At 48.5% G+C, this 14,055-nt stretch overlaps 1 protein-coding gene across 1 annotated transcript; it reads right to left on the bottom strand.

Annotated features, from left to right (window-relative positions):
- Positions 1-9,045: 9,045 nt before the first annotated feature.
- On the bottom strand, positions 9,046-13,406 carry LOC110885844. Its single transcript, XM_035978323.1, has 7 exons — positions 11,894-13,406; positions 11,657-11,812; positions 11,393-11,524; positions 11,066-11,314; positions 9,895-10,994; positions 9,534-9,824; positions 9,046-9,459 (listed from the first exon to the last, which is right to left on the bottom strand). The coding sequence occupies exons 1-7, from the start codon at positions 12,591-12,593 to the stop codon at positions 9,046-9,048; spliced, it is 3,042 nt and encodes a 1,013-aa protein (XP_035834216.1). The 5' UTR covers positions 12,594-13,406.
- Positions 13,407-14,055: the final 649 nt, after the last annotated feature.

Raw genomic sequence — 14,055 nt, 5'->3', positions numbered from 1 at the left:
GATCACTGGCGCAGTGCGCTGTGGTTGCTGCTGTTGTGGCGGTACTGACTGAAGAGGAGTAGCATTGGTTGCGGCAGCGCAACTCTTGTTCTTCTTTCTCCTTCTTGAGGACTTGGAGGCTTGAGCAGTAGAGTTGTCGGTTGATGCGGTAGTCACTTGATGCAACGACTTGGATGGCTTATCCCAGACACCAGCTTTAACTCGCTTGTCGTTAATCTCAGCAGCGAGTAGGTAGGTTTCCTCGATCGTTGCGGGTTTGGCGGCGTGAACAAAATCTGCGACACAATCCGGAAGAGCACGGATGTATTTCTTGATGGTCATGTCAGAAGTCTTGACCTGGTCGGGACATATGATACTCAATTGCTTGAAGCGAGCAGTGAGACCAGCATTGTCTCCCTCCTTTTGCTTGATACCCCAGAACTCATCCTCCAACTTTTGGCGTTCGTGGGGAGGACAGAACTCGTCCATCATGATCGCTTTCAATTCCTTCCACGTCAGCTCGTACGCAGCGTCGTTCCCGCGCTTGTTCCTTTCTGCGGTCCACCAGTCCAAAGCTCGCGACTGGAAGACACCGGTAGCATTGAGAGTACGGAGGTGATCTGGGCATCCGCTTTGACGAAGGGTGACTTCAACCGAGTCAAACCAATGAAACAGAGCCGTAGGGCCATCTTCACCGGTAAACTCTTTTGGCCCACATGCCTTGAATTGTTTGAAGCTAAAAGTAGTTTTGTTGGAGTCTTTGGGCGTGAGGGTTCGGGATTCCTCAGATGACTTGCTTGCGTTCTCGAATACTTCACTCACAGCCTTTGCTACTGTTTTAGAGAGGATAGCAGCAAGACGACGATCTCTCTTCTCCCGACGAGTAAGACGTTGACGAGGCCTTGATGATGACGACATGGTCTGCAATAGACATCGCCATAGGGCTCAACACACGAATTCGAGTCTCGCACGTCTTAGTTTACTAAAGCTTAGAATCACGTCGCATTTCACGTCACGTAACACATACAAGCACAATATCACAGAGGCAATTAGAGCACATAAGCAACTAAGCAAATAGAGCACTTAATTTCCTAAACACGTACGAAATTTTATCACAGAAGCAGTCAGAAAACAGAAACCTATATCCACATGTCGAGTGTCGTTTGTTTTGCGTATCGGATAGCATCACATCGTATCGTCTAACTTAGTCGTATAGCGTAGCCTAGCATACTGGTTTCGTTCGGACCACATCAACAAGGATTTGAATCGAGATAGGATAACAACAGAGGTCACGCAGATTGATAACAAATGGAGTAACCAACAAATCTTAAAACACGTATACAGGTAAATCATATAAAATCAACAAAACAACACTCAAAATCGGAAAATGGATTGTCTGCGGCTACTAGACTTTGACTAACCATGGCAATTTAACTATTCACAGTTGACTTGTTGTCACTTTCGACTCTAGGGGACATGTTCCTGCCTCGATTCTTGGGCATTATGCATGCACATTCTAGGTCATACTCGTGAGTTCAGGTCGTTGGAGTCCGTCAATTGCCTTGGCGAGATGAAATAACGTTGGAAAAACTGCCAAGGTTAGGGTTTCACCCCTAGCTTAGCAATTTCTTCCTTGTTTTAAGAAAATTCAGAGGAAGTTTTCATCAATTTATGGGTTTCAGCCCCGAATTTGGTATAACTTTCCCCCGTTTTGTTAGAAAATCGCACAAAATAATCGACAAAAATTTGTAATTTAGGCAGGAATTTGCGGGTTTCACTCCTAATCCCGTCCAAACTACAAAATTTGGCTCGGAGTTCGGATGTAATGATAGAATAGAAGGAAACAACATAAAATAAGCACATAAACTTGGTCTCTTGGTTCCTAACTATAGTCTAGGTCTCTAAGACAGCGATCCGGACTAGATCGTGTCTAACCTAATTCCCTATAGTTATGGCTCTGATACCAATCTGTCACACCCCAACCGATGGCGGAATCATCGGGGCGCGGCACTGAGCGAAACAGATTGTTCAGAAGTTTCCACAACAACTATCATACAATTTAGTTATATAACACGTCCCATACCGTGTTCCAAATTGAAGGGGTATGGTCCCAAAAAGTCGCGCAAACCTCATAACAGGTTGCACGTGAGACCATACTCCTTAGCATAACAACTTGATAATAACAGCCTCGCGCAGCTTACGTCACATTATGACTTAGCCCCGCGCGAGAAAGAGCACATAATGAACTCAGATAGCAACACTTAGTATAAAAACAATGGTATAAGTGAACACACTAACCCCGCGCGGGTTAGTTGCCACCAAACAAAATCCTCTCCATAGGAAGACGCGCTGTTACCTACAGAGGTACACAGGGTACAAGTGGCAGTAAAAAGAGCCAATGAGCGTCCAGCAGGCTCTGTTCAATCGTGCGCCACGATCTTCTGACGATAAGTACACAAGGACGCCTACATGGCACCAATCAAGAGACGGGGACAACTGTCCCACGATCTCCACTTGTCTGCTGATGACAGAAGGGACAACAAGGCCGACAACAATGACACGTGGCTCCAATCAAGGTGCGCCAGCACCGACGAGCATCTAGAAGCCACTAAGCAGTCGAGGCCAGCGAGGCAAAGAGCATATTCGTTGTTGTCCGTTTCTGGCCCAAGGCCCATCAGCCCACAACCTCTTTACACCTCTCCGGCTATAAATAGAGACCTTACTTCACAGGTTAAGCATTCTATTCTCTCGGCTCTCACTCTTTACTACTTAATTACTCTCAAAGCAATCGCTTATTCTCACGCCGGAGCCCGGTTAAGAGGGAAACCCCCACATTCCCCTCTTAACGAGTAACGGTGTTCTGTTTTGCAGGTTGAGTAACCAGTCGGAGCTCAAATACCTAAAAGAAGATTAACCTCTATGAAAGGAACATAAACTCATCTAATTAATACCTTAATTAGAACCCGTGTTTCTTCATTGGCGCCCACCGATTTTTTCTATAACCACCCTCATCTTCTTTATTTGAGCCTTTGACATCTTTTCATCCTTCGACTATGACCGGTCAAGGAATCTTTCCAGAGTTCGGCTTCGGAGCCAACTCCAACACGGCCTTGGGTGAAGGAGTCCAAAACCTCCAAGCCCAAATCGAAGAGATAGGTGAAGTTGAGATCACCAACACGGGGGGTCAGCGCGGGAGCGTTACCCGTATCACACAAATGGCTACCCCAGGTAACAACGGCGAAGGACCGTCCAACCCGGTGCCACCTCAAAATGTATCTGCATTACTTGGCTTACCAGAGGGCGAAACCCCAGCCTCGTGGTATGCCAAGAACATCGCCACTATCAATGCAGCATACCAATCGCTCATCGCGCAGCAAGCAGTGTTGACGGCAGAACCGTCCTTGGTCACTCCTCCTAGTCAGGGGGTGCGCCAAATGCCACCACCAGCCAATCTTCAAGGCAGAACCAACAGGCCTCCCCCTACAAGACGTGTAAGCGTACAAGACACGCGCGATACAAGAGGGGAAACGGATAGTCACTATGAATATCCGTCGAACCTTCAACGAGGCCCTGTTCACAGCCGGCTCACGCCGCGCAACATGAACAATGAATGGGAAGAAACCGACCCATATGATCCTACATGGGAAGGTGATGAAGAGTCGTCAGTCTTCAATCGTTTACCAAAAAACCACGAGTACTATAAGCCAAGACAACACATTGGCTATACAGAAGAGGCTGAAAGAGATTTCCGCCTGGCTTACAGGCCAGCGGAAGCTGCGGAACACTCCAAGTTTATCCCGAAAATCGCACTCGCACCACTCTCACGAGAGAAGCTACCCCCAACCGTTGGGAAATTCAATGGGTTGACTGACCCAGACGACCACGTCAGAACATTCACGAGTGTGGGCTGCATGGGAGGTTGGAACATGCCCATGTGGTGCCACCTGTTCATTCAAACGCTGACCGGAGCGGCTCGCGCCTGGTTTGACAGCCTTCCGCCCGGAAAAATTAAGTCATGGACAGACTTCAAGACACAATTCTTAAGCTATTTTAGCCAACAACGTCGCTATCAGCGTGATACGGCGGAAGTAGAAGACATATGGCGAAGGGATGGTGAAGGTCTGGAGGACTTCATCACGCGTTTCAACAAAGAATGTTTAGAGATTGGCGGCGTCAGTGAGCAACTCATGCGCTGCCACTTCAAGAAGGCTATACGCTGTGATAGCCTCATTAGAACCATCACAGGCAAAGATGGGATGCCAAAAGAGTGGGATAAACTGATGGAAGCAGCAAAGATCGTCGCGCAAACCGAGGAGTCCCTTGCTGGTGGAAAGGGTTATTACTCCGAAGATCGATTTTTAAGAGCAAACGAGAGGCCGCGCGACAACAACAACAACAAGCGCAACAAGTACAAGAGTCATGACTGGAAGTCTGAGAGACCCAGAGGCCGCGACGACAGGCCACGTTACAGAGAAGATGCGCGAGATACGATTGACCGAATCGGTTACAAGAAAGCAGTCAGAGACGACAACCGCGACAAACACTGGACTCCGCTCACAAAAACTCCAAAAGAGGTGTTGATGACGGAGAATGTCGATTTCAAGGCGCCGAGGCCGATGACAAACAAGAAAGGGCAAGACCCTAACTTATACTGCGATTTTCACAAAGATTCGGGGCATTTGACCGATGATTGCTACAGTTTGCGCCAGGAAATCGAAAGAGCGCTCAAAAGCGGCAAGCTAAGCCATTTAGTGAAGAATGTACGCAAGGACACCCGTCAACTCCAGCGTCATGATGAAGGCAGCCACAAAAAGGTGAGACGGCTAGAGACTCACATGGTCAACGGACCAAGATACACCGCGAGAGAAAAGGGCAAACGGCCCTACGAGCCTTCTTGGCAAGAACAGCAAGTCATATTCCCAGTAGTGCGCGGCGGTCCTCGCGCTACACGACCAGTCGTCATTACTGGTATAATTGGTCACTATGAAACAGAGTACATCTTCATCGACCCAGGAAGCACAGCCGACATCATCTACGAACAATGTTTCAATCAATTCGATGAAGAAGACAAAGCGAGACTCGAGCCAGTCGATTATCCTTTGTCCGGCTTTTGCAACGAAATGGTCTTCCCTCTCGGCCGAATCAGTTTCCCTGTCACACTATGTGACGGGAAACATTCAAGAACAACAAATGTGAACTTTATGGTAATGCCAGTGAAATCAAGGCATGATGTGCTTCTTGGAAGGGAAACACAAGGCGAACTAAACATGGTGACTTCAACACCTCATTCTGCCATAGGTTTTCCTACCAAGACAGGCGTCGCAATCATATACGCCAAGAAAGAAGTGATGTCAACTGAAGAGCTGCGCCCAACAAAAGCGGCGAAGGTCTCTACGACCGAGCCAGAAAAATGGGTCCTAAACCGCAAATACCCAGAGCAGACAGTGACAATTGGCCACGCCATTTCGTCAGACATCAGAAAACATTTAAAGCAACTGCTGTTCCGCAACATGGATATTTTTGCTTGGACCCCGTCAGATATGACCGGCGTCCCGCGCAACATAACCGAACATTGCTTAAACACGTACCCTTCTGTAGAACCAAAAGCCCAGCGAAGGCGCAGCCTAGGCGCGGATAAGACAAAAGCGATGAATGAGCAAGTATGTGAGCTGCTCAAGGCTGGAATCCTGAGAGAGGTAAGATACCAAAGCTGGGTCGCGAACCCTGTGATGGTAGAAAAATCAAATGGCGGATGGCGCATGTGCGTTGATTACACTGATCTCAACAAGGCGTGCCCAAAGGATTGCTATTCCTTGCCTGAGATCGATAAAAAAATTGATTCTCTCGCGCCATACCGATGGAAGTGCTTTCTGGATTGCTATAAAGGATACCATCAAGTGCAGATGAAGCTAGAAGATGAAGACAAGACAGCCTTCAGGACTGATCTTGGAATATTCTGCTACACCAAAATGCCTTTTGGTTTAAAGAATGCAGGCGCGACCTATCAACGCTTGATGGACAAAACCTTCGCAGGTGACATCGGAAAGCACATTGAGGTTTACATCGATGATCTAGTGGTGAAAAGTCCCGAAGAGGACCAAATGTTAAAAGACATCGAAAAAACGTTCAACTCATTGCGCAGCGTAAATATGAAACTAAACCCAGCCAAGTGTTCCTTTGGCATGGAAGAAGGGAAGTTTCTGGGCTTCATTGTCACAAACGGCGGTTTCAAGGTGAACCCAGAGAAGGTACAAGCTATAGAACGAATGCCCTCGCCAAGGAACATCAAGGAAATGCAACGACTAGCCGGCCGGCTGGCCGCGCTAAATCGATTTCTTTCCAATCACGCCGCAAAGTCGTATCCCTTCATTAGCACGTTGCGCAACTGTGTGAAGAAGCAAGAGTTCAAATGGACCCCGGAAGCCGAAACAGCTTTTCAACAAATGAAAGCGTGTCTGATCGAACTCCCTACGCTGACGGCACCGTTTGAAAAAGAGCCCCTTGTGCTGTACTTGTCCTCCTCGGATAAGGCAGTAGGGTCAGTATTGTTGGTAGACAGGAACGGCGTGCAAACCCCGATCTATTACGTCAGCAGGATACTCACAGACCCAGAAACAAGATATTCCACAATGGAAAAGCTGGTTCTTGCGCTACTACACGCCTCCCGAAGATTGCGCCGATACTTCACAGGCCATGTGATAACTGTGCTTACCAATTTCCACATTGGCACTATACTTCAGAAGCCTGAGACATCAGGCAGATTGGCAAAATGGGCCATTGAACTGGGCGGCCATAACATCTTGTATAGGCCGCGCCCAGCCATTAAGGGGCAGGTCCTCGCCGACTTCATCACAGAAGTGCCGGCTGATAAAATCAAGGAGTGTGAGATGGTAGAGACGCCCAAGGAAAACACAGCAGAGGAGATTTGGATGCTTTACACTGACGGGGCATCAAATGAAGATGGCGCGGGAGCAGGTTTACGTCTAGTGAGCCCAGAAAAGCACGAGTTTACTTACGCCATTAAGCTCGACTTCAAGAACACCAACAATGAAGCCGAGTATGAGGCTTTTCTGGCAGGCTTACGCCTCGCCATCAAGATGGGAGCAAAAAACTTGCGCGCACATGTGGATTCACTCCTGATAGCCAGTCAAGTAAATGGCATATACGACGCGAAGGGTGAAGTCATGACTTTATATCTGGAACAAGCGAAAGAATTGCTCCAACAATTCAAAACCCACGAAGTCATACATATCAATCGCTCAGAAAACAAGCCCGCAGATGCCCTGAGCAAGCTCGCCTCGACCTCCTTTCAACATCTAGCCAAGGATGTAAGGATAGAGGTACTCAAAAACCCATCGGTTTTACTACGCCAAGTTAACGTAATCGAAACAGGGCAGACATCATGGATGACCCCTATCATCCAATACTTGGGAGAGGGGGTGCTTCCTGAGAACAAAGCGGAAGCAAGAAAGATCCAAAACAAAGCCCTACAGTACGAAATGAACAACGGTATCTTGTACCGAAAATCCTTCTTGGGACCACTACTGCGCTGTGTGGACCCCCAGGACGCGAATTATTTGATAAGGGAAATCCACGAAGGGATTTGCGGCATCCACTCCGGACCAAGGATGGTCGTCGCGAAGATCATGAGCGCCGGTTACTACTGGCCGGGTATGCATGTTGACGCAATGAAGGAGATCCGCAAGTGTGACTCTTGCCAGAGGCACGCTCCAAAAACGTTGCGGCCTAAAAATGATCTTATCCCCGTGTCCACCGCATGGCCCTTTCAGCAATGGGGAATTGACATGGTAGGACCCTTCCCGGATGCCCCCGGCGCCGTAAAGTTCATCATAGTAGCTGTCGACTACTTCACGAAGTGGGTAGAAGCCAAAGCCCTTGCATCCACCACAGCCATGATTGTGCGCAAGTTCATATGGGAGCACATCATATGCAGATTCGGCCTCCCGCTCAAGATCGTGACAGACAACGGCACCAACTTCGCGTCAGACGATCTTAAGAACTGGATGAAGGAGATGAACATTGAACACACTTTCACCTCCGTTGCGCACCCACAAGGCAACGGACAAGTGGAAAGTGTGAACAAATGCATCGTCGAAGGGATAAAGGCCAGATTAGGAACAAGGCGGCGCGGATGGGTCGATGAGCTCCCAAGCATTTTATGGGCTCATCGGACCATGCCAAAGACAAGTACCGGCGAAACCCCTTTCAGCCTAGTCTATGGCTCAGAGGCGGTAATCCCGGCAGAGATTGGCTTGCCCTCGCCGCGAATGACCACGGGCAACACGGTTGACAATGAAGCAGAAAGGCGTCTAGACTTAGACTTGTTAGAAGAACGGCGTGAAATCGCAAGAATCAGAGAGGCCAAATACAAAACCCAGCTGGAAAGGTACTACAACACAAGGGTTCGCATTTGTACCTTCAATCCAGGGGAGTACGTCTTTCGCGACAACGAAGCGTCAAATGCGGAACGCCCAGGGAAATTGGCACCTAAATGGGAAGGCCCATATCTGATTCATGAGGTCCTAGGCAAAGGGGCCTACAAATTGCGCACCTTAGATGGCCACATCTTACCAAGAACTTGGAATGCGCAACAATTGCGCAAATGCTATATGTAACCTTTTTGGCCTCGCGCCATTTTTCAATTTCGCCACGCCGGCTACGAGCCATTGGCATATATGTATGAAGGCCTAAGAGCCAACTTCTGATTTGAATGAAAACATATGACATGTTCTATTACATTGTTTTTTCGTTACAAATGCATGTTAAACTTCTGATTAGCGCGAAAACACTCCAGCATTTTGAGATGGTTCAAAACCACCTCCAAGGTCCTCCGCAAACAAAGCGCGAGACCGGGTGGCCACCTTATGCTTAGAAAACGCTTCCATTTATTCGAGCTAATTTAACCTAAGTTTTTACAGCAATGCAATAATTGCAACAGAAAAAACGAAGACATTTCATTGTCATTAAAACTGCGCAAAAGCGCATCACTTACAATCAAGTCAGAAACAAAGGCACAAACGCCTATCAACAAACTAACAACCTACTCTATTTGTCTTCGTTCTTCTCACCATCATCATCTTCGTTCCCCTCACCATCGTCGCCATCGTCATCACCTCCGCCATCATCACCAGCTGCTTCCTCATCAGATGATTCAACAGTAATCGGTGGATCAAGGATCGCCTTGAGGCGCTGACACCAATCATCCTTTTTTAAGGCACTAACAACCAAGTCCATGATGGGCAAGGAGAGGTTGTCATATGAGTTCTCAGCACTGGCCAGCGCAGCATCAGCTTGTTCCGTCACTGAGCAATGACTTGTATCGAATTCTTGTCCCAGCATTCGCTCAACGTGATCAGCACACTCCAGGTAACCTCCTCGATGACCAACTGCACGCGCCGCATCCGTAAGAGCAGCAACAGCGCGATCTAGCTCGCCGGCGTTCAAGATGGAATTGGCAACCTTCATCAAAAGAGGAGCATTAAGAATAAACTCTTCAACATGTTAAAGAAAAAGGTAAGGCAAAAAGGACTTACCAGCACTATTCCCCGAGTGCGCATCCATTCTGCTTCAGAAACAAGCGTGTCCACAATGCCTTGGGCCTCAGAATAATTTGTCTGAGCCACGTTAAGCGCCGCAGTGCTGACAGCACGCGCCTCCTCAGCATCGATGGCCTTGACCTTCTCTGCCTCAAGGTCGATCTCCAGGGACTCACATCTGTCGATTTGTTCATCCAAGCGACGTTTGAGCTCCGCAATCTCAACGTCCTTGGCCTGGAGATCTTTGTCCTTGGTGGACAGCTGAACCTTAGCTTCAGACAACTCAACCTGGAAGTTGGCAAATGACTTAGAAATTTTATAAACAACAAAGGAGAAAACGAAAGGAAAATCAACTAACCTCCATCTGTTGTTTAGCGGCTGTCTCAACCTGCGCTTCCTCCACCTTCGATGTCAGCTCCGCTATCTTAGCCTCAAGACCAACAATTTTTTGTCGAGCCGCATAGGCGCGCTCGTTGTCCTGGGCGCAGATGCGCTTGAACTCGGCCTTCTCCTTGGCCAGTTGCTCTTCCACATTATGAAGTTTCTTTTGCAGGCCCTCGCGACCCCACTCTTCAGCTTTCCTATCAGCCTCAAACTTGGCTTTCTCCTCATCAAATGTGGCCTTAGCCTTCTCAAATTCACCAACACGTTTTAGCACACGTTCTCGGTAAGCCTCCCAGTCGGCGCGCTCTCTGACCATTGTTCGCCATTCACGAACTATCTGATGGTTAGCAGATCGAGCGTTGGCCTCGGCAAGAATGTAAGTGCGGTACAACATTTCATGCGGCTTCGCCTTTTGACGGTTAACTTCGCCAGGAGTGAATTGGTTCAAGTACCAATCGCGAGAAGGACCAAATTCAACAAACGTATCCTTCTGCCTTAAGCTCCAAGGGGCTTGATGAGGAGCATCACCACGTTCCTCTTCAGTATAAGTTTTATAATATATATCCCCGACGGTATCCTTCGCACCTATCACATTGGGGTTATAGCCCCCAGCTCCTCCAGAGCTTGCACCACTAGACACATAGCGCCCTAACCCCTTAGAAGTAACAATCGGCGCAGCAGGGGGAGGTTTTGGGACACCAGACTGCCCTTGAACAGAAGACTGATCGGCAGCTCTTTCTTTCCTCGCCTCTTCCGCCTTCCTCTGCCTATCCGCCTCCTCCCTCAGCTTTCTCTCCTCTTCCGCTTTCCTCTTCCTCTCCGCCTCCAGCTTTCTCTCCTCCTCCTCCTTCCTCTTTTTCTCTTCCTCTTCTTTGCGCTTTAGCTCTTCAGCCTTCTTCTGCGCAGCAATCCTACTCTCTTCTTTCCTCCGATCCTCTTCTGCCTTTCGCTGCGCTTCAGCAGTTTTCGCAGCATCACGCGCAGCAGAATCGGAAGGTTCAGTGGCAACCTTAGGTCTTTTCGTGCTGGGTTCAACAAACTTAACCCCCTTTTCAGGGGTCTTCTTCTTGATCTCTACAAGAATAAAGCAAACGCACTTGAGCAAAAAAGAGGTTAAATTATAAAGAAGGGAGATAAGAGCATACCAGGAGAAAACTGGTATAACGAGCGCAACTTGCTCTTCTTCCCAACAACGGGAATAACAACTGAAACAGGCGCAGAGGCCATACCAGTTGTCGCCTCGCTTCTACCCCTCTTTCTTCCAATCAACGGGGCAGTCTCTTCTTCCTCTTCTTCTTCATCCTCAGGATGAGATGGAGTTGCGTCAGCATCCGGGTTACGAGAACCCGCGCTCCCAGAGCCCTTTGACCCACCAGCGCCAGTCTTTCCCATAGCTGCATATGATAAACCTTCATAAGAGTCACTGATTATCACGTAATCGTCTAAGTCACGTTGCCGGAGGCGAAGCGTACCTTTGACAGCAGCAGTAGTTGCGCGACTGGCGCCAGGACCCTTGCTGGTCACTTCAACATCCGCCTTCTTTTTCTTCTTCGAAGGTTTCTTCTTCTTCTCCTCTGGGTCAACCCCCAGATCGCGCAACACACCTGCAAAGATTTTAGGCAACGAACTTAACTCGCCATTCGAAGACCCTACTGACTCCTCGCTGGAAAGATAGAAAGTCTCTTTCCCAGCAGAAGTCACAGAGCGCAATGGACGAGGTTTAGGATAGTGCGCACCTTCAGTTGCATCCGGCGGCGAGGCGAAGGCGTCAGCAGCAGGAAGCATGAAGTTCCCCTTTATCTGGTCATACCAGCCTTCCTCATCATCGCGCAGAGGGCGAACGCCCATGGAGCCACCAAAGGCTGGGAAGGCAGCCTGATAGAGTTGCGTCTCTACACAACAAAAACAAAGTATAAGAAACCAGTTAAGTGAATGTACTCGGAAACAAAACAAAAAGGGGGAAAGTATCTAACCTTGATCCCCGATCTTCAAGACCGGGAGTTCCCTGCTACTAGGTGACCACTGGTCACTCATCTTGGCAGCAACCAGAACATTCTCCCCAAATACCCGGTTAGGGGTTGCGGTAAGCCGCTGATACCACTGAGCAGACTTCGGTATAGGAAGGTCCTCCTTTGGTATAACCTCGGTCCATTCCCTAAACGGCATAGCTATTGGCAAGACTTCCTCCCGGATGAAGAAGAACTTGGGTTTCCAGTCATGGAAACTCTTGGGAGGATTCAACAAAATCTTCTTAGCCGTACCACGGCTAGCAAAAGAAAAGAACCCCATTGTTCTTTGCAGTTGATAGAAGACACGAAACTTATTCACCGTCGGCTCAATGCCGTGGGATTGACACAAGAACTCAAAGTGCCTCACCCTCACCATCCCAGGTGGGCTTAACTGTGAGATATGAAACTTGTAGTAGGACAATATGCTACCAAAGAAGTTAGTCGCCGGCAGCCGGAAGTTTCCTTGAAGGAAGAAGTCTTCGAACAAAGTAATGTAACCGGGTGGGGCATCAGCCGCGGTCTGACCCTGAGCAGGGTACCGGGCATCCCACTCCGGTGGAAACCTAAAACTTCGAACGATCTGTTCGAATAAACCTAAGTCCCATCTCAGGACTGGGACTGGCCCCTCCTCACTAGCAGGAGCTTCTTGATGTTCTTCGCTCATGTTTCAAGAAAAAGCTGGAAAAAACTTGAAGAAAGTTTGAAGATTTGAAGAAAGTTTGAAGAAGATGAAGAACAATATGAAGACTCAAAGAGAAAAAGGGAGAAGAAACGAAGAGAAAGTGAATCTCTCACCTTTCTCTTCGGATATATATACCCATCGCATTTAATGCGATGGGTAACCGTGCCGCACTCGCCGCAGGGGCAACCAACGAGAGGTTGCCACGTCAAGCGGAAAAGCAGGGACGACGGTTACCACGCGCGCGTGGCATCCACTCTCCTGACATGAAGTGCAACCGCCGCAGGCGGCATGATGACATCCGTGCCAGGGGTCAACTCAAGCGTCGCTCTCAGCGACTTATCTCACCAACCTGTCAGAGGTTCAAATTTCGAAGTTTCCCGCCATAAAACGTGCAAGTAACTTCATGCAGAAGTCACAAGAGTCGCGCCAGATATACGTAAACTGCTAACACCTCGCGCGATTAAAAGGACAACTTCCCCTTCTCTTATTTTTATCAAGTCCAGAGCTCCAACCACTTGCGTTGCGCATGGTGCAGCACTGGACTGGGGGGACTTGAAGGGGTATGGTCCCAAAAAGTCGCGCAAACCTCATAACAGGTTGCACGTGAGACCATACTCCTTAGCATAACAACTTGATAATAACAGCCTCGCGCAGCTTACGTCACATTATGACTTAGCCCCGCGCGAGAAAGAGCACATAATGAACTCAGATAGCAACACTTAGTATAAAAACAATGGTATAAGTGAACACACTAACCCCGCGCGGGTTAGTTGCCACCAAACAAAATCCTCTCCATAGGAAGACGCGCCGTTACCTACAGAGGTACACAGGGTACAAGTGGCAGTAAAAAGAGCCAATGAGCGTCCAGCAGGCTCTGTTCAATCGTGCGCCACGATCTTCTGACGATAAGTACACAAGGACGCCTACATGGCACCAATCAAGAGACGGGGACAACTGTCCCACGATCTCCACTTGTCTGCTGATGACAGAAGGGACAACAAGGCCGACAACAATGACACGTGGCTCCAATCAAGGTGCGCCAGCACCGACGAGCATCTAGAAGCCACTAAGCAGTCGAGGCCAGCGAGGCAAAGAGCATATTCGTTGTTGTCCGTTTCTGGCCCAAGGCCCATCAGCCCACAACCTCTTTACACCTCTCCGGCTATAAATAGAGACCTTACTTCACAGGTTAAGCATTCTATTCTCTCGGCTCTCACTCTTTACTACTTAATTACTCTCAAAGCAATCGCTTATTCTCACGCCGGAGCCCGGTTAAGAGGGAAACCCCCACATTCCCCTCTTAACGAGTAACGGTGTTCTGTTTTGCAGGTTGAGTAACCAGTCGGAGCTCAAATACCTAAAAGAAGATTAACCTCTATGAAAGGAACATAAACTCATCTAATTAATACCTTAATTAGAACCCGTGTTTCTTCACAAATAATAA

This window comes from Helianthus annuus, chromosome 10, assembly GCF_002127325.2.
Source record: "Helianthus annuus cultivar XRQ/B chromosome 10, HanXRQr2.0-SUNRISE, whole genome shotgun sequence".
In the NCBI taxonomy this organism is placed as follows: domain Eukaryota; kingdom Viridiplantae; phylum Streptophyta; class Magnoliopsida; order Asterales; family Asteraceae; genus Helianthus; species Helianthus annuus.
The sequence above is the reverse complement of the archived record's forward strand: the minus strand, read 5'-3'. Positions and strand labels throughout refer to the sequence as shown.

Excerpts from the sequence above, each read along its gene's own strand:
- LOC110885844 (XM_035978323.1), bottom strand. The coding sequence starts at position 12,593 with ATGAGCGAAGAACATCAAGAAGCTCCTGCTAGTGAGGAGGGGCCAGTC. Across the intron at positions 10,995-11,065 it reads GTTATACCAGTTTTCTCCTG|AGATCAAGAAGAAGACCCCT; the intron begins GTATGCTCTTAT and ends TTATTCTTGTAG. Across the intron at positions 9,460-9,533 it reads GCACTCGGGGAATAGTGCTG|GTTGCCAATTCCATCTTGAA; the intron begins GTAAGTCCTTTT and ends CTTTTGATGAAG.